The 26,501-nt window shown below is 48.4% G+C and overlaps 1 protein-coding gene across 4 annotated transcripts in view; it reads right to left on the bottom strand.

Moving 5' to 3' along the window:
• The window catches only part of cacna1aa (calcium channel, voltage-dependent, P/Q type, alpha 1A subunit, a), a 58,899-nt gene extending 32,664 nt beyond the window's left edge, over positions 1–26,235 (bottom strand). For 2 of the 4 annotated variants that reach the window (XM_084678722.1, XM_084678721.1), the window contains exons 1-25: positions 26,130–26,222; positions 25,724–25,863; positions 18,267–18,358; positions 17,963–18,115; positions 17,465–17,652; positions 15,968–16,071; positions 15,369–15,484; positions 15,073–15,129; positions 14,858–14,944; positions 14,543–14,749; positions 14,226–14,338; positions 13,909–14,021; positions 13,642–13,773; positions 13,248–13,320; positions 12,872–12,989; positions 12,508–12,575; positions 12,185–12,291; positions 8,675–8,725; positions 7,587–7,755; positions 6,535–7,202; positions 5,947–6,290; positions 5,663–5,795; positions 5,379–5,508; positions 5,230–5,289; positions 4,901–5,007 (exon numbers count right to left, since the gene is read on the bottom strand). In XM_084678722.1, the coding sequence (XP_084534848.1) occupies positions 4,901–5,007; positions 5,230–5,289; positions 5,379–5,508; positions 5,663–5,795; positions 5,947–6,290; positions 6,535–7,202; positions 7,587–7,755; positions 8,675–8,725; positions 12,185–12,291; positions 12,508–12,575; positions 12,872–12,989; positions 13,248–13,320; positions 13,642–13,773; positions 13,909–14,021; positions 14,226–14,338; positions 14,543–14,749; positions 14,858–14,944; positions 15,073–15,129; positions 15,369–15,484; positions 15,968–16,071; positions 17,465–17,652; positions 17,963–18,115; positions 18,267–18,358; positions 25,724–25,863; positions 26,130–26,222 (3,623 nt within the window). Of the gene's footprint in view, positions 1–4,900; positions 5,008–5,229; positions 5,290–5,378; positions 5,509–5,662; positions 5,796–5,946; positions 6,291–6,534; positions 7,203–7,586; positions 7,756–8,674; positions 8,726–12,184; positions 12,292–12,507; positions 12,576–12,871; positions 12,990–13,247; positions 13,321–13,641; positions 13,774–13,908; positions 14,022–14,225; positions 14,339–14,542; positions 14,750–14,857; positions 14,945–15,072; positions 15,130–15,368; positions 15,485–15,967; positions 16,072–17,464; positions 17,653–17,956; positions 18,116–18,266; positions 18,359–25,723; positions 25,864–26,129 lie in introns of all 4 variants that reach the window. The other 2 variants (XM_084678724.1, XM_084678723.1) reach the window with 2 other exon arrangements.
• Between the last annotated feature and the right edge of the window lie 266 nt (positions 26,236–26,501).

Below are 26,501 nucleotides of genomic sequence, written 5' to 3'. Positions count from 1 at the left end.
CCCATAATGCTCTATGTATTTCCCCCTGGCGTTGGTGGTTGGAACCAAGGGTGGCCTGAACAAGGTCATAGGTCATGAATAGGGTTCTGTGTGAAGGTCCTGGGGTGTGTGAGGCTTTCTAGAACCCCCTGTGGTGTGTACAGCTGCTTGGGTCTAGCAGCTGTTACACCAGATGTGGGGCAGATAGTGGATGACTGTGTGTATGTGTCTGTGTGCGTGTGTTCAGGTATATGCAGGTGTGTGTGTGTGTTTATATTGTACTCCTACAGCATATGTAAATGAGTGCACACATCTTCTGGGTTTGGGCAGGATGGAATTCTTCTGTCCATTAGCTCAGTTTACATGACTCACTGGTTCTCTGCTTGCCATCTGCACTGTAGTCCTAACTGTAGCACCAAACCACCCTCCCTATCCAACAGTGGGACTTTTAGAATTGCTAGTGCTGACAGCTATTTCCCCATCATGCTTCTCCAAATCTATATGGACAGTAGTGTTTGGATTCAGTTCACGCATTGTTCATACTTCTGAACTTTTATAATTCAGAAGAATACCCATTGAGCCAAACCTTTGGCCTGACTAACTGGTAAAGTCGTTTCTGTGAACATCCTCATAAGGTCATGTTGATTCCCACTGCATGCAGTTAGGATTCACATCAGATTCCGATTTGATTCAGATCCCCTTGTTATTTCCATCCGTTGTGTTTCAGACACGGCTGGTCCACAGACAGACCAGAATAAACAATGAAGAGAGTTAGACAAGTAGTCGGACAGTGATGATGGACGGACAGATGGATGGAACAGATTATTTCAAAGAAAGAGAGGAAAGCCTTGTGATCTGTAGGACAAGCACTGACAGTGCAGGGGGGGGGAAAGAAAAGAAAAAAGTGAGAGAACTTTACCCGCCGCCGCTTCTGTTGGTGTCCAGACGAAGAGATGAGAAAGAGTGAGAAACACGAAGACAGAAGAGGACAGAAGGGTCGGGAAAAAGGGAGAGAGAGAGAGAGAGAGAGAGCGAGAGAGAACAGAGTGTAGAGAAAGGAGGGATTTGGAGGAAAAACATCAATATGAGAGACAGAAAAGAGAGAGAGGAAGAAGAGTGCCAGGCCTGCGTTTTTGTTACATTGTCCCTCCACCTTTAAAACATGCACACTTTACTCTCTGTCTGTGTTTCACAGACACAACGGTATATAAAACTGTGTGTGACTAAAACTGTGACATTTCAATAGGGCTGACGTTTTTTGAACATTTGAAAATGTCATTCCTATCCCATGTCAACACACGGGTGGCTGTGCTAGTATGCACACACACACACACACACACACACACCCCTCCATTCTACTGTAGACACAGGACAGGACACAGCACCAAACTAGTGCCTCCATCATTGACACCTCATCAACGATGCGTCGAAAGACTCTAAACAAATGGGGGACATCCATGTTGGTACCTGTGGTCACCAAGCCATCCTCCGATAGGCTGGTTAGAGGGTGACATGCATCTGCAATGACCTATCAGGGCCTAGCTTTGAGTAAGAAACATGCAGGATGACAAGGCAAGCCAAGACACCTTTGATCTCCAGACCAGACTGCAGATGCCAGACTAATTAGATTCAAGGAGCGATACGCATCTCCAATGAGAGTGCTCGGTCTATCTGGAGTGCCGTTTGATTTCCGCCAATCGAATTAGAGGGCTATCTGTATCTGCTAGGAGTCTGTTGCAGGTCTCTGTGGTTTTAGTGTAATCTACTGAGCCAGTATCAGGGCACCTGAGCTCCCCTGCCCAGCTCTTAGGAAGCAGACCAGGCCCAACTACACATTGATGTTAGGTGCGTGGACAGATCTGGACTTGTGTGTGGATTGGTACAGTTTGGATGAGACTGTAGGTCTCTCTCTTTCGATGTGAATATGTGTGTGTGTGATGCTGGTCTGTTTGCATGTAAGTCTGTCTGACTCTGTCAGTATGCCTGTCCTCATTCTTCAAATCCCCTTTTCCGTAGACAACAAACGCAGGCCTGAACACACATATATACAAAACACAAAACATAGACACACACATATATATGTAACACTTCCAGTTGGGTTAGGGGACATACAGAGTTAGTGGCACAAAAACACAGACACACACACACCCACCACCACCAGTTGAAGATTAGAAGACAGACAGTTAGTGACACACATGCACGAGCACACACACTCTGCAGGGTGTACATATATTGAGAATCAGCCTGACATACAGGGGTCCCACCATTGTCACCCAGGACCACTTTGCCCCTTTCAAGGGCTACAGAACTTGGTGTCTTACAGTCAGATTTACCCCCCCTGGAATGACTCAGCATGGCAGAGGGTAAGCGAATCCGATCCTAAACCAGCCACGTAAGGAAACGTCTACAGTGCATTGGGTGGCTCAATTACTCCGCCATGTCCTCCTCTCACTCTCATTTACAACCTCTGATCTGAGAACACTGGATAGTTGAGGCCTATCCAGTGCTGGTATTTGGTCAGTGAAAGTCAAAAAAGTGAGAGAAAGCAAGGAGAGGGAATTGTCTCTGTCAGCGCAGAGCAGAGCAGGGAAGGAAAGAGGGAAAGGATGGAAGAGGGGTGTGGGGGGGGGGATGGATGGAGGGAGGGAGGGGGACTTTCGGCAGGCACAGCCAGGTTCTCTTCCTATTACTCCAACCGTGAGGACGAGTAACCCTTCCATGCCCTCTGGCCTACAGCCGCCGCGCTGTAGGCCCACTGAGACTTCAAGCAGAGGGAGTTACTGTTAGGGAGCAAGGGGATAAGGGATCATGGGAACGAGGGTGCCATAAGGTTACATGCTTGGATAAAGGTGGGTTGGGGGGGAGTGCACAGTGGAGTGGGCTTTGCTTACATCTGGAAAACCCCTATCAGCTCATGACCTCCAGACATACACGCCGAGCCATGATAGTATGCATTTAATAGAGTATGCATTTATAGTATGCATTCAGCATTGTATACAGTAAGAATGGTATGCTCTTACCGTATGTGCTAATTAATTGATGTTAGTCACAGCCATTCCCATTCCTGTATGCATGTAAATGGGGTCCAGTTGCTGTATGTACTGCACATCATTCTCACTCATAGCTTTCAACACTGCACAGGCACCAAGTCTATTTGACTTCAAACGATTTGTCAACTAAATATTGCCTTTGCCTAATCATAGCTGTGAGCATTCCCATGTCATACTGCACATGACCACCGGTAACCAGATTTTCAAATGGCACAAATGTGAAAAATAAATTACACCTTCATAATGCAAGTCTTGCAACTAACAAAGCAGCTAACAAACTTCACTTTCCAGTAACATTGGGTCACTTCAAGAATTGAATTTCAGGTTTCTTCCAATAGTTGCAAAATTGTAAGCCAGACAGATCTACACAGTACCCCTACATACTAAAGCAGTTCAGTTTCTTGTTCCATGAATCAATCAGACATAATCTTGGCAGAGACTACAACACTCTTTTTTATTTTTTTCATCCGTGCAATTACCATAAAAGCCACAATCTAATCGCATCCTTAGTTGAATAACTGCATGTCAGCCAGCCAAGAGAGTTAGTGAGTGATCTTAAGGCGCCATTTTCCTTAATGACCTTTGGCCCCCAGCCACAGGCACTCAATGTACATCTCAACTGATATCATCAACTCGGTAGAAGCATCTGCAATCGCTCTCCAGTAGGATGAGTGCAATATGGTTTAGTACACTTATCCATTTACAGTTTGAAAGCGCCTAGATTTGGAAGGGGAATGGGTCCTGCTCTAGGCTTCTTGCCTGTAGCTTTGTGCATTCGTGCATTGTTTGATTGAAACGGTTGTTGTCCTCTGTGTGCTGCATAAGAACAACAGTGTTTAGATATCTAGGTATCTATCAGGCAGGCAGCAATGGCTCAGTCACTGGGGAGGACGAGAATACATAGACACACTGGCATGCATATTCGTGATTGGTTCATAAACCTGGATATACATCTGGACAAATGCGTATCAATGCCACTGAGGCATCATAGCTGTATACCTGAGACAAATGTTCCTCTTCCAATCTTGTTATATTATGTTATTGGATCCATGTAGAATCCGTGTAGCTTTTTGTAATTATATTTCCATTAGGTCTCTCAAATCTCATTCTATTTCAACTTTTCCACTTCATTTTCTACATTCTTTCACTTTGTGAAAGCAGATGGAATAAACGTCCATGACAGACACGGCACTACCCATCATCCATTCCATGCAAAACTCTATAGAAATCAACGTCTCAATTTCAGTTCCTTAGTGCAACTTTAGGCCAAGACCTCCAAATGACTGTCCTATGGTCACTAGGCGTGCAGAGGAAGGAGGCTCAAATACCTGCTCTGTCCGGGAAGGGGTGAAGATTACAGAGGGGGGGGGGGGTTGGGGAGAATACGTCTGGGGCGCATCTCTGCCCCCCCCCCGGTCCAGAACCACCTGGGCACTTAAAGGGTTACAGGTGCCTGGGGTGGTCCTCACTCCCACAAAAACAAATGAGGGTGGGTGGGGGTGGGGGTGGGGGTGGAGGGGGCATATAGAGGGTTGGGGTTGGGGTACAGGTTGGTTGGGTGGTGAGGTCAGGATGGGGGGGGGGGGTGTAGCGTGGGGTAGGGGGGGCTCTTTTGACCAGCATTAAGCTTGGACTGGACAGGGTCAGGGGGCAAGATTATGATGAAAGAGGAAAAGAAAGAGAAAGAGAGAGAGAATAGAGGGAGAGAGAGAGAGCCGGGGGGGGGGGTGTGGAGCACTGCAGGGTGGGGTCCGGAGTGCTGGACGACCAGCAGGCTGAAGGTGATGGGAGTGGGGGGCAGGTGCAGGGGTGGGGACAGGAAAGAAGAGGAGAAAGGCAGGAGGGGAGGAGAGGGAAGGATGGTAACTTACGTGAAGGCGAAGGCCACCAGAGCACCACTAACCACTATAAAGTCCAGGATGTTCCACAAGTCACGGAAATAGGATCCCTGATGCAGAACCAGACCAAGGTCCACCATCTGCGAGGCACACAAGAAAGAGAGAGAGAGAGACAGAAAGAGGGAGATAATCAAAGAAAGACAGGAAATTAGACTGAGCAATATAGTGATGATTTCATAAAGGAATATAGTGACGATTTCATAAAGGAAAATGTCTGAAGTCTGCGGGGGGGCTCTGGAGCAATGCGTAGCCCAGGGAAAGCTCTCCATTCTGGGGCTATGAGATCCAGGAGGGTACCTTACCTTAATTAACATTTCAAAGGTGAACACTCCTGTGAACACATAGTCAAAGTAACGCAGCACCTACACGGAGAGAGAGACCAGATGTTAGTGTATACTGTATATGTGTGTGTGTGTAGGTGAAATTCATGATGTGTAGTGGACTGTCTCACGTTGTTGCGAGGGGACTCAGGCCACACAGGGTCCTCTGCAGCTAAAGCGACGCTGCTCAAAGCGATAACCAGCAGAATGGTAAACTCAAAGTAGCTCCCACGGCAAATGTAGTGGCACAATCGTCGGAACCTGCTCTCACGCAAACACGTACACACATGCAAAGAGAAATGTGTTACCAAAGGGGGTTTGCATTTTTCAACACATCGAGGTGTAACGTCTATGTGTAGGAGTGTGTGTGTGTGTGTGTGTGTGTGTGTGTGTGTGTATCTGCAAGTACACTCACGGGTTCGTTGTAGACAAAATGAACATAGAGCTGTAGGGAGGCATGGGTTTGCGTCCATCTTTGCCCTTCTCATCCTCATCATCATCCATATCCTCCTTCTTGGGCAGAGGCTCTGTGTTGGCATTCTTATTGACTTGAGAGGACAAAGGAGAATAGAGGGCAGAGGTGGAAGGGTGAGGGAGGAGGGGAAAGACAGTTAGAAAGAAGACAAGTAGGAGACACAAAGGTTGTGGTAATCCAAGCTTGTGCACAGACAACCTCACTTTCGTTCTCCTCCCCCTCACCCTGTAGAATTGCATTGCTGGAGGGGTACATGGGCATGTCCAGCGCTGTGTAGTCTGGGTGTGGTAGCCGAGTCCTATTACCAAGATGGCTGACATTGCCATAGCTATCAGCAGGCACTAGGCCTCCTTGGGTGCTGCTCTTAGTCATATGGAGGCCTGAACCGAAGCCTGGGGCTGGAGTATGATTGCTGGCAGGGATAGGGTGGTCTTGGGTGCCCTGTTGCGAGGGGGAGCTGGTGGCTAGTTTACTGTTCATCACGTTGTCCATGTCCTCGCTGTATTGGCTGTCTTGTCTGGGGAGGCTCTTTTGGATTGGTCGGGTGGTGGAGAGGTTGGGGCCATCCCTGGATGGGAGTGTGGAAAGGGAGGGGAGGATTGAAAACAAATCCAAGAAGGATGAGAAATGGAATGAAGAGAGTAAGAGATAGAGAATGGTTACGCGAGAGTGAAGCGGAGACGTACAGAGATATACAAAAGAACAGCCTCGAGTTACAAATCTCTTGAAAGGTTTCCCCAACCTTCAGAGAAGATGGAATATTTCTGGAACAAAGGTCAACATGTATTCACGTATACGACCTGTTTACAAACCTCCTCCGATGCTGTCGTGTCCTCTCTTTCTTCCCCTCCCCCTCCGACTGGTTGCCGTGGCGGTGACGCCTCGGCCTCCTCTCTGCTTCGCCGCCCTCCGGCTCCCCATCCTCTCCCTCCTTCTTCCTGTGCCTCCCCCCTCCTCCTCCCCCACCCTCCTCATCCTCAGCCACGCGCCGGTGTGGCCTGGGCCTCCGGTGCTCCGAAGGCCCCCCTCCCTGACCTCCCCCGCTGCCCCCGCGGGTGTGGTGGTGCCTCCGGGCGGGGGGCCTGTCCTCAGAGGAAACCTGCCCGGGCACGGGGGCGTCCAGACGGGTGTGGGATGTGTGGTGATGCTGGCGGCTGTGGTTGTGGTGATGGTTCTCCGTCTCCTTGCGGCTCCGCCGGCTCTCCGTGGATTCACCGCGCTCCATGGGCGCCCTCCTGGACCCTGGACCCCGTCCGCGCCCTCTGTCGTGGAGCAGCGCATCCTTGCGGAGGATCTCGTCGGAGGGCTGCTGGGTGAGGCAGGGCTCGCCCTCCGGGGTGGTGCCGGGGGTTCCAGTGCCTGGGGGGTTGGGAGCTGTGGTCTTGTTGGTGTTGTTGTTGCGGTTCTCGTGGGGGTCTACCACCAGGGGGCGGTCCAGATGGGTCTTCATGTCTGGACGGACGTTGCGGGAGAAGTTTACCTAGAGGAGGTAAGGTGGAGAAAGAGAGAGAGAGACAGAGAGAGAGACAGAGACAGAGTGTGAGAGGTGTCAAGTGAAGGAAGTTTGATGACATAGAACAGCTCTAGCATGGTTTTAATCCTTGTTTACCATCACATCAATCCACAACCACACGTAGAATAAGTGCTCTTTACAAATTCCTTGGTGAAAGCAACACTCAAACATACAGCTGGGCTCGGCAAACATTTGACACAAGATGCAAAATAACTGTGGCTCCACAGTACAGGCGAGTTTTGCCTTTAAATGTATCTCACAGTAGCACCTACAACTCTTGCAGTACAACAGCGTCACCTACAAACAACAAGGCAGCTACCCTCATAGCTCCACAAGCTTCTTCATATTTACCCCATCCGCCTCGCCCTCATTCCCCATCCTTTCCTTCCAGCTATCCTCGGGGTCCAGCTCGTTGAAGAGGGCCTCACGGCTGGTAACCAGAGTCTGTTTCCTCAGCTCTTTGGTGCGCTGCTCCCACACCGACTTGTTGCTCCCCCTGTGGTTCTTCTGCTGTTCCTTACTGCCAGGAGGAGGGCACGTGGGGAAGGGGGGGGGGGTGAAGAGACAGTTGAAAGGTGATGAGAAAGGCGGAAAAACGGGGGTTAGAGAGTACAGGGGAGTAGAGGGGTAAGAGGGGGAGGACAGGGTCCCAAAACGTGTCAAATGAAAGGAGGTTTGAGTTGTGAGGGGAAATGGAAGAGGAGGAGAGGAAGAATAAGAATGATTGGGTGGAGGTTAAGAGAAGGTCAAATCCCTGGTTGGTATTTGAGCATTAAAGACACATACACATGGTCCCATACATACACGTACCTACACAAACACACACACACACACACGCGCACTTGGTACATGTACAGTAAACATACGGTCAACAGATATAAGTACGAGCAAATACATAAACAAACACAGTTATGCCCACACACACATTGGTAAAGGGGCACTTTGCTGGACCTAAAGGGCTGACACAGACTGAGTGGTGTATGGCCAAGCACAGTTTTCCAAAGCAGAGGCAGGAGAACCCCACTTTGGGAAACCCCCCCGGGGCACAAGATGGAGGATGATACAGAGGCAGGCTCAGGATTGGTACATACGGTAGTCTATGAGGAACCCTCACCCCGAAACATCCCAAAGAAAGAGCCAAAATGGAGTCCTCAACAAAAACGCCCTTAAATGGAAGTTCAAAATGGCTTCCCCTTTCCCATTTCCTGTTATCACAGGGCCAACAGTCAACCACAGTAAAGCTGCAGCCATACTGCGAGGCACAGCCAACAGAATCATACGCAAAAGAAGCCAACTCAGATACAACGATAAAAGCAAGGGGGAGGAATACTCTACTGAGTCAAAGGGAAAACGTAAAGGGAACTCAAGGAAATGGGCGGTGTGAAGGAGGAAAGGAAAGCAGGAGAAAGGAAACAGAACGAGTATAAATGAATAAATACCAGTCCAGAAAGGGGTCGGAATCGGTGTGAGACTCACTGTGTACTTTGTTGCTGAGGAGGGAAACAGGTGGTGAGTGAGATGGCACAGAGAACACACACCACCAACACACACCAGCAACACACACCACCATCTCACCTCAACCCCCAACACTCAACTCAGCATTCATCAAACTCTGACTTTACATCAACCCTTGCAGCAACATTACATCTGTTTTAATCCAATGTTAACCTGAACTTAACATCAAGCAGTGGGAAACCGTCAGGGCCCTCTAGGCCCTCAGAGAGGACCTAATATATTCTAAAAATATATATTTTAAAAGTAATCTGTTATAATTGTATTTTATCAATCCATAAATTGACTATGTTTCTGAAATAAACCCTTCAATCTTGCCCTGTTCAGTTTATGTTGTAATGTGAAGAGTTAAATGAAAAAATCCTGTTTTGTCACCCTATCAGAATTTTGCTGACTCCGTTGTTGGGAGGAAAATGCTATGAAGCTAGCTCTGTGATTGGTGGTCTAGCTATGAATTTTACAGAGGGCCGCTTGATAGAAATTCAATGAAAGACTTATTTCCATTGACAGGAAAATTGACCAATCATATCTTCCCTCTAAATGGGTGGGCCTTGTTATCGCAAACTTTATGACAAGTTCCGCCCGCGATCACAAGCCTATAAACTAGCTACCCTGTTCGGTCACTTCACAAGTGAAGCTGCGAGTAACGTTCCCGCTCGTGAGAAGGACATTGTTTCATATTTGTTATGCACCGTTTTCTAGGTTCACTTTTAATGATAAGTTGGAGTTAATCGGCAAAGGAAGACCTACACCAGAATTTAATTTTGTGCAGAAAACCAAAGCTTTTGAGAGCCTAACTATAGAGGGTTTTCACCGACGTCACGTTCTGGGCGGTAACCCGGATGCGCGGCCATATTGGAGGCACTTGGTGTAAAAAACTGAACAGAGTAGAATGGAGTATTATGCACTTTGGATACTTTAGGTGAATGTAGCCATGTCCAAACAACCGAAAAGCTCATCAAAAAGCGTCCAAGATGCAAAAGCATATAGGGAAGGACTTGGACCACAAGAAAATGCGCGATATTTCAAGAAATTACGATTTATTGGTGGTGCAGATCTCTACGAGTTAGCGTTAGCTCCCTCTTGGATCTGTGATGACCCGGTGATTCTTCCTTCAGTTGCATATCCCAATATAGTCAACTACCTGGTTTTCTCGCCAAGCCCATACACGGTGGAAGACCTCAAATCCTACAAGGGGTTTGGATAAGGGTTTGCATAACCAGATGGTGTGTGAATGGGTGAGGGAGACGCAGTATCAAGTTATCAACGACCATTGTGTTGTGAAGGCCCAAGTAAGTAATGCAATAACGTCGTTAGCCAACCTAACCTTAACTGTATGATATCATTGCGATACTCAAGGTGTAGCCAAGTGACTCTCAATCGTTTTTTTTCCCTGGTAGATCTTGGTTGAGCATTGCCAACCACAAGCGCCTCCTTTACTTTGATAATCTCAGACATTCCTCTCCCTAGTTTTTAATAACTTTTCGAAGTCGATAATATTGCAAATGTTTTCTCGATCTGTCCTATTGGTCCAACTTGAAACATGGCAATAATGAACCATTTTCCTTGACGACGTTCGGTATATACTTCAGTGCCTGTGCTTTGTTGTGATGCGGAGTGCCTCCAATATGGCGACTTCCGGTCTGATGACGCGCCGTGAAAACCCTCTATAAGTTATAGTGTTGTGCAGAATCAATCTGTAGGTACCAACGCAACGTCATTGTACACAATGACGTAAATAGTGCCGCAAGGACTGGCTCAAATGGTGCTTAATGACCAACACAATAGGCCTTAATGCTGTGCGCGCTGTATCTTGTGTTTTCTTCCCGACGAGTAATTTAAGTCAGAGGGCCAAGGTTTAAGAGTCACGGTCCGCTACTGACGTCAAGTTACATGTAACGTGGCTCTAACTCAACCACGGTTTCTTGACCTCTGAGCATGCCATTACATCAACCAAACACACTGTTTACCTGTAAATCTAGCTCAAACCTTATCTCGTCAAGCCTCATTTCAGAGTGGACCAAAACCAGTTTGCGTCAGTCTCAATCTATCTATTACTAAACAGATATTTGCACTACATTTACCACTGCTTTTCCAGTTACATACATTACGTATCTACTTATCAGCCAGGATTAATGCCCACACAATAGACATAGATATAGACACAAAATCTGTTTTCTATATCTTACCATACGCAATTTCACCCTTTGCTACTCTCTCCCCCCAACCCAATGTCTCTCCCACTATTCGTTCCCTCAATTCTGACACCTGTCACACAGCATCATCAGACAACAGCGACGACACCTCAGCTCACCCAGTAGGCCTGGCCTGCTGATGCTGTACTGCTGTTAGCTAAGATGAACTAAGAGTACATCTTGTGCACGGGACATTCTAAAACAGTCACGCACTCTGGAGACACACGGTCGGTAGCTGACTTGACATAATCCCTTCTTCCCAAATGGAAAGTCCCTGGCCTCGGAGCTACTGACAAGATGGTTTGAGGTTCCAAACCCTCCTCGGACTCCATGGCAGGATTAGGAATTTGGGGGGGATTTTCTGCGGCCCAATGATGCACTGCTGGGAGTAATGTCCTCAGTGTCTTGTTGGATCTATCTGCTTTTTATTCACTGTGCATCTCTGAAGGGTAGTCCAATTAGGGGCACCATGACCCATTCCTCCTGTCTTCAGTGTACAAGGAGTTAAACTATTTAACTGACACCGATTGGGATTTTCACACATGGATTGGATGCCAGGCACTGTTTTGTAATAGAACAAAACCTGCTAGTTAACAACACTGGAAGATTTCAGAGACATCTGCTGCACGTGTTTGTAGCTTTCATATACGCTGTAAGACGTCCAAAAAAACAAAGACAAAACACGAGTCACATACCAACAAACATTTGAAGAAAAGATCCAGTTGGGGATACAATATAAATGTGCCTGGATGTTCAGTAAATATGGGGATGTTTCCATGTCTACTTGTGGAAGTCATACTGGATGGGAAAAGGTTATTAACACTGACTATAATAGTGCTAGAGGTGTGTTTGTGTGCGTTTGTGTGTATGTGTGCATGCATGTGTGTGTACACACTGGACACCATGCCTGTAACCATGAGAGGACGAAGAGAGCTGGATACCTCTATACAGAGAGAAAAGATCAAAGATGCTGTGTTTCCTACTGACTCATATCAAAGACTGTCTGTGTCAACATGTGTGCATGTGCGTGCATTTGTGTGTTTCTCTGTTTTTGACTTGGTTGATTGAACAGTGAATACAGACACTGGCGACTAAGAGACACCAAGAGAAGCAGAGTAGAAGAGAGAGATAGGAAGAGAGAGAAAGAGAGAGAGACATATATACATAGAGAAAGACAGAGAGATAGAAAGCGGGAGAGTTGGAAAAAGCAAGAGAGAGAGAGAGAGGGAAAGGGAAACTCACGCTGCGATAGTGAGGTTGGCAGCAGACAGGGGGCTAACTTCAGCCACCTCCTTGGCCTTTTGCAGGGCAATCTTCTTACTCGCAGCCTTCTCCTCATCCTGTTCGTCCTGGAGAGGGAAGAAGAGAGGAAGTGAGATGGAGAGGCGGGGAGAGAGAGTGTTGAAAAGAGAGGGAACATACAGTGAAGGAGATGAAGAAAGGGAGTATAGACAGGAATACAAGCGATCACATGACTTCAACACTCCTTTCACTGGATAGACTGAGGCGGACTGTACAACTACACATGAGCTTGCTGAAATGAGTTCCTTAATTAGGGCAGGTACCTTAGTCAGTTCCTGTGCGTTGGCCAGATTGTCCACAGCGATGGCCAAGAACACATTTAGCAGCGTGTCTGAAAACAAAGTTAAAGGAGAGTACACACACCCAGAATGTGTGCAGGCTCATAGCCAGCCGAGTGGAAGGAGAGGTTTCGTGGACCGTTTTGCAGTATTTCCCCTCATTTTGTATTTACATTTGGTGAAAAATTCCTCAAATCTGGACCTTTGGCAGTGTGGGGAGAGGGAGAAGCTGGTGTGTCTGTGAGCACAATTATGATGTACGCCTGCGTATGGGCTTACATTTGTGTGTTAGTACAGTGCGCATGGGTGAGTGTGTGTATCTGAGTGTGTGCGCGTGCGTGGAGGATACAGTTGCCGAAGAGTGTGAGCACGATGAAGAAGATGGAGAAGACCATGCCCTTGTTGACCCCGCCCTGAGACTCGATCCCGTCGTACATCACCATGTTCCAATCCTCTCCTGTCAGGATCTGCCGGACACAAACACGCAAACACACGCCCTTAATGGGTGCTAACCCTCGACGCGTCAGCCCACATGTGCACACACACACACCTAACCCTAACCCACACACACAGATAGACGAGCAAACACAGACAAACACTGGACGATACTGTCATATATATACATATACAGCGCCTCTTCTTCCCCTCTCCTAGTCTTCCGCCCCCTCGCTCTACTCCCTTCTCTCCGTCCCTCTATCCCATTCCCTCCCGCTTTCCTCACTCACCTGAAACACTGTCATTATTGCTGCAGGGAAGGTATCAAAGTTTGTCGGAGGAGTTCCAGCTTCAAAATTAAACCTGGATGGATAGAGAATGAGAGAGATGGGGGAGTGGGGAGCGCGGGTGGGGGTGGGGGGTAAAGAGGATCGTAAGAGAGGCGACAGTAAGGAAGGAACCAGAAAAGGAGAAGAGGCACAGAGGGTACACGTAGAGGAGAGAAAGACAAAGAGAAAGGGATCGGAGGAGCCGAGAGGGAGGGAGAGGTAAAGACAGAGGGCGATACAGTGAGCAGGAGAGAGGGAGAGAGATACGGCACAGAGATAATAAGCAGGAGAGACAAACACGGTTGTGGGAGATGGATAAGAGAAGCAGGAAGGGGTCGAGGAGAAAGACACTGACTGTCCCCCGAAGAGCTGCATGCCAAGCAGGGCGAAGACCACAATGAAGAGGAAGAGCAGGAACAGCAAGCTGATGATGGACTTCATGGAGTTGAGCAGAGACACCACCAGGTTTCTCAGAGAGGCCCAGTACCTGGTAAAGACAGAGAGAAAGGGGGATGGGAGATGGAGGGTGCAAGGGTAATTCATTAAGTCAGTAATATGACTCTGATTTTGATTAATAGTCCAGACAGACAGGCAGACACATAGACAGATATGGCGGACTTACTTGGTGACTTTGAAGATTCTCAGTAACCTAAGAGCTCGCAGCACACTGATGCCAAAGGAGGTTCCTGGCTGGATAATGGACCAGAGCACCTCGAATATGCTGCCACAGATCACCTGTCACACGCACACAAAGACACACATATATCCGTTGATGTACTTTTACTTCCATGATATTTGGCAAAATACTACTCATGTCTGAGTGTGTTCATGCTTGTATGTGTGCAGGGGGGCCTGAGTGATTGTGTACGTGTGTGAGTGTATATGTGCGTGTGTGTGTATATGTGTGTGTGTGTTGGCTGTGTTTATTACAAGACTCACAATGCAGTCAAAGCAGTTGAAGGACGAGTTAAGGTAAGCCTGCTTGCCCAGTCCATACATCTTTACACACATCTCCGACATGAAGATACCCAAGAATATGAACTCAGCAAAGTCTGGAAGCACAGGCCGGGGAGGGGGATGAGACGAAGGGAGCCGACAGGGAAAGGACAGAGAGAAGGAGAAAAAGAAGGAGGTGGAAAAAGGGAAACGAGAGAAAGCAGACAAAAGATTCACGGAAGGTCGAAAATCGGGCAACGAAAGGCAACCGAACACGAGTGACACTCGTGCTCTCCTTTCCTGACTGTCTATTCACTCACAGAGGAAGTCAGAGAGGGGCTCGGGTTGGTCGTAGTGTACCACGGCCACGCACAGGGTGTTGAGGCCCACCAGACACAGCACGGTCCAGTAGAAGGCCTGGGTCTTCACGATGTGGCGGATGAAGAAGCGCAGACGGCGCTCACGCTTGTGGAAGTCGGAGCCCTCCAGCTTGGAGCTCTTCAGGCTGGCCCTGGCAAAGGGTGAGCCTGGGGGGTGTGGAGGTTGGAGGGGGTCAGGTCAACTGCCGTTGTACAGTAGGACGTATGTGTGTGTTGTGCTGTGTGTGTGTGTGTGTGTGTGTGCGTGTGTCTTACCCACGGCCAAGTCTCCCTCCCCTTCCTCTGGGTTCAGTAGCTCAGTTTTGTTCTTGTGGTTCTTCATGGTGGGTCTCCTACGGGAGCCTAGAGAGGACACACAGCACACTGTGCTTATGGCCAAACAGAAATAACATAAACCTCCAATTAAAAGAAAAATACACCCCCCCCACACACACACACACAGACCCACACAGACACACGTTGATAAATACCATCAAAGGGCATCCGATCATCACCATCATTGTCGTCATCTGCCAAGATGACCTCTTCTAAAGAAAACACAAAGCAAGCATACCGTAGACGTCAATCATACACCCGTTACTGTGAGTGCCATGGTATACAATCAGAAGACATCACATCAACTACACGCACGAACATTCGAAAAACGACAGAAAATACATGGAGCTGACCCCTGCTCCTCCTGGGGCATGTGGTAATCAAAGGCCGGGTTTTACAGTAGTACTATGTGAAATCATACACGTGAGGTCGCTCACTGAGATGTCCATACCTGCTTTGCAGATCCACTCCAGGTATCCATTGAGCTCTCTCTCTATCTGCTGCTGTCTCCGAAGTTTCAGAAACTCACTTCTGTTCTCTACACGCTCTCTCTCTTTGGCAAACTCCCTGGGGTACACAGACACACACACACATTCACAAGCAGGCAAAGAGCACAGGCACACATGCAATTACGTAGTAAAAACATTTCAATAATGGCTAACATATGAGACGGGGTACAGAGACACATACATGACATGACACAAATCACACACTCGCTGACAAGAACACAAACACATACGAGCAAGAAGGCATGACGTGTATGCTGCCACACAGGCAGAGATCAGAGTGCCAGCCAGACCACCAAACAATAAGTAGAAAGCAGACAAACAACTGGACACATTTGCAACCATTCTGCCAAAAAGACAGACAGACAGACAGTGAATCAGTCAGAACCAGGCAACTAGACAGACAGGCAGAAAGAAAGACAGAAAGACAGACAGAAGGACAGAAAGACAGAAAGACAGAGAGACAGAAAGACAGAAGGACAGACAGACAGACAGACAGACAGACAGACAGACAGACAGGCAGACAGACAGGCAGAAGACTTACCCTGAGAGTACACCCAGCACCAGGTTGAGCATGAAGAAGGAGCCGATGATGATGAGAGGGATGAAGTACATCCAGTTCCACGAGCTCCCTGAGGCATCATTGCTCTGTAAATACCCCACGCACACACACACACACACACACACACACACACACACACACACACACACACACACACACTGTAAGTTAGTCAGTCAGTGTGATCAATGTATCAAACTTTTTGACACTGATGAACAATCATCTGGTTGACAACAAACATCCATTGCTAGTTTGCCAGTGTAGTCCGTAGTCTGTGTAGACTGGGCCACCTCAACTCTAAACAGTCAAGAAGTCGTGATGATCCCTTTCTATCTCTATCATATCTCTCTTGTCACTCCATTCCTTCTCTTTCATTTCCTCCTTCCCTGTCCCCCTTTCCTTCAATACCTCTCTCATTACACAAATCTCCTCCCCAAATGGCCTTACCAAGCGACAAAATTGCCATCCCCCAATCCTTCTCTTTTTCAGTAATCCCCTTCCCTCTCTCTGCATGTTAGTTGGCTTTGCTGTCGTGCTGTTCTGAGTGTACTGCAGCTTTTTTCTCCATTAAACTTTCATCACGTTCTTCCACAGCAGCTGCAAGAAGAACTCTGACTGAACAGCCCCGTTAAATATAGAGAAGCACGGAGAGGTCCTGATGGGGGGAGGTGTACGGGGTGTGGTGAGGATGGAGGGAACACTGGGGGGAGAGAGAGAGAAGGGGTAGGGGAGTGGAACAGGCTTATTGAGACTGGGTGAGGAGGGAGACAGAGAGCGAAATGGAGAAAGGGAAAAACAGAGAGCATGAGGTGTTGGGGTATAGTCCATCCACGACCGGCTATACCCGACACACTGCAACTACCCTCATCCTCAGGCCTCTCGTCTCCATAGCTACCGTTGCCAGTGGCAGCAGGGCACTGTTGAAGTCTTGCGTGTTATTGGCACACATAAAGTGAGAGAGCCCCTACTTGGGAACATGCATACTGTGATATACTGCAGGAGTAAATCATGCTATGTGGCCATCAAGCCTTTGTGGCGACAAGTCTTTGTCAATAATGTCAATACATCTCTATTGATAGTTCCAATACCATCAGAACCAATGAAAACAAGTCAGAATAATGCAGTCAGTAGACTGTATTGGTAATATTTGTTTAACATGACACCAAATCATTGTCTACCTGTATATTTGTCTTGACATGCTTCTTTAGAGAACCACTCAAAAGTCTAATTAGTTTGCGCAATGAACACAAATACAGATAAGAGGCAGAAGCGAAACGTCAAGCTTTGGTAAATGAAAGCCCTGAGACCTAAATCACGTACCTTGGACCTCACAACTACACGTGTCAAATTTAAGCTTGGACTTCTACGGTTCCGTAATGTTTACCCGTATGCAAAGTGTCACTGTGTTACAGCGTTTCTTATCGCCCCTGTACCTCTCTACACAGATTTGGACCAGGACACCTTCTCAGGTGGAGCACTCACGTAGTAGAGCAGGTCGGTCCAGCCCTCCATGGTGATGCACTGGAACACGGTGAGCACGGCAAACAGGATGTTGTCAAACTGCGTGATGCCGTAGTTGGGCCCCAACCAGTACTGTCGACACGTCGTCCCGTTTGGACACAGCCTTGCCGGGGCCTCCGTCCCGCATGGGAACTCCTCCCGGATCTCACCTGCGACGGGAGGACAGGAAGGCGAGGGCGAGAGAACGAGACGAGGGATGGTGAGGAGGCAGAAGGGACGAGCGACTCGGAGAGCGTAAAACGACTTGCTGGTGGAAGGATCTATTTGGCTTTTTGAATCCACAGACGGCGGTTTCACGTCCACGTTCTGTTCCTTTTTGACTGGCAGTGTCAGTCGCTTTCTGATGTCCAATAACGCAGAGCTACCTACATATCTGAATGGTAAATGATTGCTGAACAATGGCCTGGGAACAGCCAGGGCCACACAGACACACACACCCACATACATATCCACACTCACCTGTATAACTGTCAAAGCAGGTGGTGTGGAATTTGCCCATGTAGAACTCCAGGCCTATGATAGCAAACATGAGGATGGCGAAGAAGAGCAGCAGGCCGATCTGCAGCAGGGGGATCATAGCCTTCATGATTGACTTGAGCACCACCTGGAGGCCTGGAAGACAAAGCACACTTTGAATTGTACCGTTTCACAGTATTGTGTACAGTACGTGTGTGTGTCTGTCTGTATGTGTGTGTGTGTGTACGTGTGTGTGTGTGTGTGTGTGTGTGTGTGTGTGTAAGGTCCGGGTGGTCGTTGTACTTACTGGGAATCCCAGACACCAGTTTCAGGGGTCTCAGCACACGGACTGCTCTGAGGGTTCGCAGGTCAAAGTCTGACCCTATCGTAGACAGGATCCTGCGCAGAACAAGAGACAGCGGAGAGGGGAGGGAAGGAAACTATGTAAGTACATGTAGCCCTTGAAAAACACGAACATAACGGATGACTAGCACCAGACAATCAATGTCTACAGCACCTTTGGACAACAGCATGTGTCAGTCACTCACTCTAATCACTGTTGTGCTTGAGTGGGAGGAACCCCCCAGGATCATTAGCGAGTGAATACTGTATGTGAATGCATGAATGAGCTGGGAGATAATCAATACAGCAGGCAGAGAAGTGGATAGAGGAATGGATCAGTAAGACAGACATGGCGAGGAAACAGAGCCAACAGACGCAAAAGCAATGGGAAAGAGAGAGAGAGCTGAGAGAGAGAGAGAGAGAGAGAGAGAGAGAGAGAGAGAGAGAGAGAGAGAGAGAGAGAGAGAGAGAGGGGGGGGGGTTAAGAGAGACAAGGGGCGTAGTTTGGCCCTGCTGCATTGACTGAGAGGAGTAGCTGCTGCTTAGTGAGAGAAAGAGGCAGAGCAGGAGGGAGGGAGGAAGAGAGAGAGAGTGGAGTGGAGTGGAGGGGGAGGCAGGATGTGTGAGAAAGAAGGTTGCTGACTGGCTTTTTTTGATGCCCATCTTTATTCCTCCTATTTATAAACCCACTCTCTATCTCAGAGCCATGGTCACAGTCAGTTTGGCATAGCTCTACTCAGCACACAGCGCCACACTCACACACACACACACACACACACACACACAGACAGATATACACGTAGGCTGAGATTTCTTGACAAGAGAGTGTGTGTGTGTGTATGGATGTGTATGTATGAAGGTGTAGATGCTCCCTGACACTGCCTGACTTCCAGTCATCCTCCCGTCTGACGCACACTGTGAATCATCAAATTGTTCCACCCGCTCCTCTCTATGCTAAAAGAGACACAACCAGTCTAGGTCTACACCCTAGTAATGAGGACCAGGTCTAGAACACACCATAGTAGACAGGACCAGGTCTAGAACCCAGCCTAGAAATCCGGAAAAGGTCCAGAATACATTCTAGTAGACACATTATTTCTAGAACACAGCCTAATAATCAGGACCAGGTCTACAACATAGCCTTGACAAGTTCAGGTCAGGTTTTACATGAGATGTACAGGAAAAGCAAGTGCTTCTCTCAAGGTATCAGTGCAGTCCAAGTATTTCATGAGAATTGCATTGCATTCTTTTCATAAGAAAAGATGCACCACACCAGTTTCCAGTGAAACAGGAAATTCAGGACGAGTGTCTCCTAAACCTGTACGTTCCCTGCTCCAACCACTGGAGCAAACTGGATCCGGTGCAACCTTGTTGACTCGTAAATTAGGGTACTGTTCACAATGTTGTTTGTGCAACATTGGCACCTGTACTTCACCTTCTGCATGACTGGAATACTGGAAGAGCCAAGCAGGGTCCGACAGTAGAACAGGCTGAATCCCAGCCCAGCACAAGGACATCAATGGGAAAGCCCCCTAAGAGCCACCCTCTGAGATAAACCCAACTCAGCATTTGTGTGTGGGGGTCTACATGGGAGCTCGCAAGCGGTTACCCTCGTTGATGGTCTGGGAGACACACACACACCAGGGAAGGAGGGGATCGAGGGGAAGGAGGGAAAGCAAGGGAAGGAGGGGAAGGAGGGGAAGTGAGTAGAGAGAGGAAGCAGCGAAGGGGGGAGAGGCATGGGCATGAGGAGGATGGAGGTGCCAGTTTGTCAGCCCAAGGGGGGCCATGGTGACGCAGAGTGGGATATTGAGGTTAGAGTTGGGAATTCACACCCACATACTGTGAATGTGCGTGTGTTTGTGTGTGTGTGTGTGTGTGAGGGGACTGTTAACAGTGCTGACAGCAAAGGCCTCTACTGGGACTCACCTGCCAATCTGCTATTGAGCAGTATAGGTGTGCATTTCTGAGTAGTATGTGAGATAGAGAGAGAGAGAGACAGAGGAGGGATGTACAGAGAGGGTGAAAGAGAGAGAGGGAGGGTGAAATAGAGATGGAGAGAAAGGGAGGGAATAAGAGAAGTAGAGAGAGGAACAAGAAGAGGAGGGAAATATAGGCAAAAGAGTGGTAAAGAAAAATAGCTTGTTTCTGAAAGAAACAATACTTTAATAGAGGATGTGATAATGAGACGATCACGATGAGTGACGCTAATGATGATCCTGACGATGAAGGCGCTGATGAACAGGTCAGCTGTTTCACTTCACGGCACCTTAAAAAGCGATACCCTCATTCACACTGTTTCCACGGTTACTAGCCCCTTCTCATTCATAACTGTTTCCATGGCAACAGGGACTTTGGCTCATTGATAGAATCTCAGTATCACCCTGGTAACGAGGCCAAGGGAGGAGCTTGATTGATGTTTATGTTTTTGTTTGTCACTTTCCATTAAAGGTATCAAAACATGTACATATCTCACATAAACACAAACGCACATACCCACATTGAAAAACACACGCGTAAGACACGGGTGAATTCCTAAATACATATTGTGGTGTGGAAACATCTGTGTTCACGCGAGATGCACACACGGCAAAGTCCAAACTAACCTTGCACGTATGGATGGTTCTAACCCGGCGTGTGGACTACACCTCACACACTATGAACAGTCACACACACACTTCATATGATGCCATGACTATGTACAGTGTACATTGTCTGAACATTTTTGTTGATGTCACTAAGAACATGAAATTAAATCATGCAGACACGGACAGTGTGTCCACACACATATACAGCAAGTGCACACCACACACACACACACACACCACACACACACACACACCACACACACACACACACACACACACCACATACACACATCTACACGATCCATCTTGTAAGACTTTTTGATAATGTATGTTGTCCCCTCTGTCTCCTGTCTGGCCTTCCCCCTCATCTCTTTTTCCTCCCCCTCTGTATTGCTGCCCTCAGCGGTAAAAGAGCTGTCAGCTGCCCATCCAACTCACTGACTCCCTCCCTCCTGTCCCCCCCCCCCCTCCCTTTCCCCCTCTCTCCCGTTTCACTGTCCTTCTTCTTATTCTCTCTCGCCCCTCTGTTTTGGGCGATATAGCTGAACCGAAAATTGCGATCGGAGCAGAAGAGAAAACGGGCCGTATGTGAGAACGGCCCGGGACGAAAGACATCTTGTCCTAAGGCAACATGAACTGTGTGAGTCAGACAGAAAGTAACATTAGAAGCCGCTTGTGTTCATTCTCCTTCAGCGTAGACATAATTGATCTCACTGTCTTTCAGATTCCCCCATGCTCTCCTTCCTTTCCTCCTTTTTTGCTTCTTCCCCCCCCCCCCCCCTTCCCTACAGGGTCAAAATATCTATCGATCCAGGAAGTTGGAGATATTCTTCAGGTCCTTCCGAACCTATGTTGTTGATGAGTTGCTAATTAGCTTTTCCTTTTCCAACCAGTCCTCCATCTCTTTCATCATTCCTTCCCGACATCTGATCTGGTTTGTGAGACGGGGGGGAGGAGAGTAGATGGGACAACCAAACGAAAAGTCTTAGGACCAATAATCAATGCCACTGATATAGTATGATTGGAACACGCTTGGTAGCAAAATTACTTACAGTATGCAATGAACTGCATAAACACACTCACACTCACGCACACTTGGGTAATGGGACCGTGTAGTCATGTGTACAGGAGTAGAGGAGGTCTTGGAAGGGTCTGGGGGGAGGGGGGAGAAAGAGGCAATGTGAAAGAGGAAATGTGTGTTTAGAAAGGCTGCTGCAAAGGAACCGACCAGTGTGTGTCTGCCTGTGCATTTACGAAAAAGAGAGTCTAAAGAAAGGGACTGAGAGAGTGACAGCGTGTGTGTGTGTGTGTGTGAGTGAGTCTGTGTGTGTGTGTTTTCCCTGGTCATTGTATTATCAAAGAGCCAAGCGAGAGAAGGGCAGAAAGGGCAGCTGCATTTCATCTTCAAAGAGCACTGCTGCTGAAAGACACCAACCATACACACCACAGCTGGCTACCTCGAGTGTGTGTGTCTGTCAATCTATCTATCTCTAGTCTGTCTATCTATCTATCTATCTATCTATCTATCTATCTATCTATCTATCTATCTATCTATGTAGCTATCTATCTATCTATCCAGGGATCCATATAGAAAGAGAGACACAATGAGAGAGGGAGAGAGAGAGAGCTCTTGTGTCTCAAGGCTGTACGGGATGATTGATCATCTGCAGCAGTGAAAAACAGGTTACTGCAGCAGCAGCACACGCACACACTCCCCCTCCCATTGGCTTGCTCCGCTTCTCTTTCTCCCCCTCTCTCCTTTCCGCTCGCTCTTACGCTCTCCCTCGCTCTTGCCAGCCGCTTGCTTCGTCTCTCCCCCCCGCGTTCGTCCTTCCTCTTCCTTTTCATCTTCCTTCTCCACCTTCTGTCCCCTCCTTGCTCTCTCCATTACAGTAAACAGCTGTCTTTTTCGCCACGTTCCTCTTGGCCTCTTCTCCATCTCATCCTTCCCTTCGCTGATACCGGTAGATTCTACCAGTAGATTACTGGCGCTGCTGCCGTTCTTGCTCTTTTCTCTCCAAACGTCAACCGTAGCTTTCCGACCTCTCTGCCCCTGCCCACCGTGCCCCTTCCTGTCCCCCATCCCCTCTTCTCTCTACGAGGCCTGAGGAACGGGGCAACCCACGGCGCTCACCCAGTCCGCTGCTGCCCCCGAACCACCCTCTCTCCCGCTCTGTCTCCCTCCCCGTCACGCCTATCCCCCATCGTTGTCTCCCTGCGACTGTCAAATTTCCCATATTATTCAAATATTTTCTTACGTAAAAAAAAAAACACTGTTCGACGTACCGGAGCCTCTAAACGAGACACGAGACGGATACAAACGTTAGCCACAAAGCCTTATCCTTTTTTCTTTCTTTCCATTTCTTTCTGTCCTCCTCTCTGCTCTGTCTGTCTCTCCACATTGGACCAGAGCAGGTTTCAGAGTCAGTGCTATGTAAGATGTAGAGACAGAACGTCACAAGGAGTCCAGCTCACCGTGTCTTCACTGGCTAACAGAGAGATACAGAAAGACGAGAGAGGGGAGGAGGGGAGAAGATGAGATACTCCAGTCTAAGGTGCTCCTGCATGTCAGCAATGGTGAACAAACATGTTTACGTGACCTTTGCCCCCCCTACCACTTGCACACACACGCAGACACCAACGCACACAGACAGGAACGCACATGCACACTAACATTGTACCACTGTTTTCTGTCTGTATGTAATGTAAGAACAATGATCAGAAATCAGCTTCTCAAAGTTATTCAGAAAAAGAAACAGTGGATAGAGAGGCGGCAATGTAAAAAAAAAGGATGAAGAGAGGAGAGAAGGAGGCTGCAGAGCGAGTCTGTAAAATGATAAAGAAAGCCCAGAGAGGCCATGAACAGAGGGTAGAAAATGAGGGAGAGGGAGAAAGAAATTCATGCACAAAGAGCACTCAGCCCCACAGCTGGAGGACATATCGCTACAGAGAGAGGGGGGGGGGGGAGAGAAAGGGAGAGTGACAAACGCAGAGAGAGAGAAAGCGAGAGAGGGAGAGACAGAGAGAGAGGGAGAAAAATATAAAGAGAGGGAGAGATAATGAGAGAGGGAGAAAGAGAGTGGGGGAGAGAGGGAGAGATAACGCGAGAGAGAGAGAGAGAGAGAGAGAGAGGGAGAGAGAGAGAGAGAGAGAGAGAGAGAGAGAGAGACGGAGAGAGACAGGGAGAGAGACAGAGAGAAAGAGAGACCTCTTGTGTCTCAAGGCACAAGTGATGGAAATACTATCCATATGGTGTCTAAAGCAAATGGTTTAAAGCAGATTCCACTACAGGAGAGAAATTGTGCCTTCAAAATCAAACAGAAAAGCAAAGGACCTTTATCTTACTTCCTCACCACTGTTGGCCACCCTGGACACCTACTTCTTCTTTTCCTATACCCCTCCTGTCACCTCTCTATCTGTCCACTCCTACCTCTCTGTAGCTCTCCCCCTCTCCCTCTTTTCCTCCATCTCCCCATCCCTCTTTTTCTCACTCTCCCTCTCCTCCTCCATCTCCCCATCCCTCTTTTTCTCACTCTCCCTCTCCTCCTCCATCTCCTCTCCCTCTCTTCCTCCCCTCCACCCTTTCCCCTCCTTCCTCTCCTCTCCCCATCCCTCTCTCTCCCTTTCCTCCACCCACTCCTTTCCTCTCATCCTCCATCTCCTCTTCTTTGTCACCTCTCTCTCACTCTCTCTCTCTTTCTCCATTCCACCCTTTCCCTCTCCTCCTCCCTTTCCTCCTCCTTTCTCTTGCCCTCTGCCTCTCTCCTCTCCTCCTCCACTTCCTCTCCCTCCCCTCTCTCCTCTTTCCTCTCATCCTCTTCTCTCTTTCCCTCTCCTCTCCTCTGCCTCTAACTCTTCCCTCCTCCTCTCTCTCCTCTGCCTGGCCCTCCTCCCTTTCCTCTTGTCCTCCTCCCTGGTGGGTTGACATTTGTTCGGTGCCCTGGCTGTGCCTCCCCGCAGCGCTGCTGTGATCCCAACTCTGTCTCTGTCTGGGTCGTCTCATTAGGGTTAGGGACCAGGGGAGAACACACACACACACTCACCACACACACACAACACACATAAACCCCCACCACACACATGCAGTCAACATACACACACAAAACACATAAGGGAAGATATAGTTCAGTGGATGTCTGTATGTCAGAGTCATGTTTGTCTGTCGGGCCGTAACTGAAATCCAGCAGTGTTTATGTAGTGACTGTGTTTGTTTATGTGTCTTGTCCTGACAGAAATATGTGAATGTGTGTGGGTCTGTGTTCCTTCATAAGTCTGTTGAGTATGGGTGTGCAAGGGACTGTTGAGTATAGGTGTGCAAGGGTCTGTTGAGTATATGTGTGCAAGGGTCTGTTGAGTATAGGTGTGCAAGGGTCTGTTGAGTATAGGTGTGCAAGGGTCTGTTGAGTATATGTGTGCAAGGGTCTGTTGAGTATAGGTGTGCAAGGGTCTGTTGAGTATATGTGTGCAAGGGTCTGTTGAGTATAGGTGTGCAAGGGTCTGTTGAGTATAGGTGTGCAAGGGTCTGTTGAGTATAGGTGTGCAAGGGTCTGTTGAGTATAGGTGTGCAAGGGACTGTTGAGTATAGGTGTGCAAGGGTCTGTTGAGTATAGGTGTGCAAGGGTCTGTTGAGTATAGGTGTGCAAGGGTCTGTTGAGTATAGGTGTGCAAGGGACTGTTGAGTATAGGTGTGCAAGGGACTGTGGACTAAAGGTGTGCAAGGGTTGCGTGGAGTTGTGTAATCCACATGCGCAGGTCACAGTAGCACCTGCAAACGCGCCGTAGGTATGAGTTGGTTTGTGTGCGTGCGTGTTTGCGTCGACCTATCAAAGCTCACCCTGTGAGTACAACTACGAAGTCCATGACGTTCCATCCGTTCCTCAAGTAGGAGTTCTTGTGGAAGGCGAAGCCCAGAGCCAGGATCTTGATACCCGACTCAAAACAGAAGATCCCAATGAAGTAGGGTTCTGTGTCATCCTGCACACAGGGAGAGAACACAGAGGGAACATATGTACGTGCGAGCATGTGTGTGTGTGTGTGTGTGTGTGTGTGTTTCTGAGTGTTGGGTGTGTGTGCTTCTGAGGGTGTGCATGGGTGTGTGTGCTTCTAAATGCGTGTGCGTGCCTATGTGTGTGCGCGAGCATGCATGTGTGTGCTTTGGAGTGCTTGTGCGTGAGTTTGCGCACACGCGTGTGTGTGTAAGTGTGTGTGTGTGTGTGTGTGTAAGTGTGTGCATGGCTCACCAGGCGTTCGGACAGGGGGGTCTTATCTCCATCTGGGAGGTGCTGCTCCAGAGCCAGGACGATGCAGTTGGCGATGATGGTGGCCAGGATCATCCACTCAAAAGGAGTGAGGGAGCACGGTCAAGGACGAAAACAGAGGGATGGAAGGAAAATAGAGGGGGGGGGGGCGGCTGCCCCTCACAGTCACATGACTAACCTGCTGTTCTTTCACAGGAGAGCAAGTACAGCCGAGCGTGTGATATGTCGCATTTGAATGCATTTCATCACATTTTATTCCCCCAAACGTTTCAGTGCAAAACGGGAAAGTGGGAGAGAGACTAAGAGAAGAGAGAGCGAAAGGGTGGGTGGGGCGGGGGGCGGAGACAGAGGGGG

Source organism: Hypomesus nipponensis, chromosome 17 (genome assembly GCF_054491055.1).
Source record: "Hypomesus nipponensis isolate SF chromosome 17, ASM5449105v1, whole genome shotgun sequence".
Classification (NCBI taxonomy): domain Eukaryota; kingdom Metazoa; phylum Chordata; class Actinopteri; order Osmeriformes; family Osmeridae; genus Hypomesus; species Hypomesus nipponensis.
The sequence above is the reverse complement of the archived record's forward strand: the minus strand, read 5'-3'. Positions and strand labels throughout refer to the sequence as shown.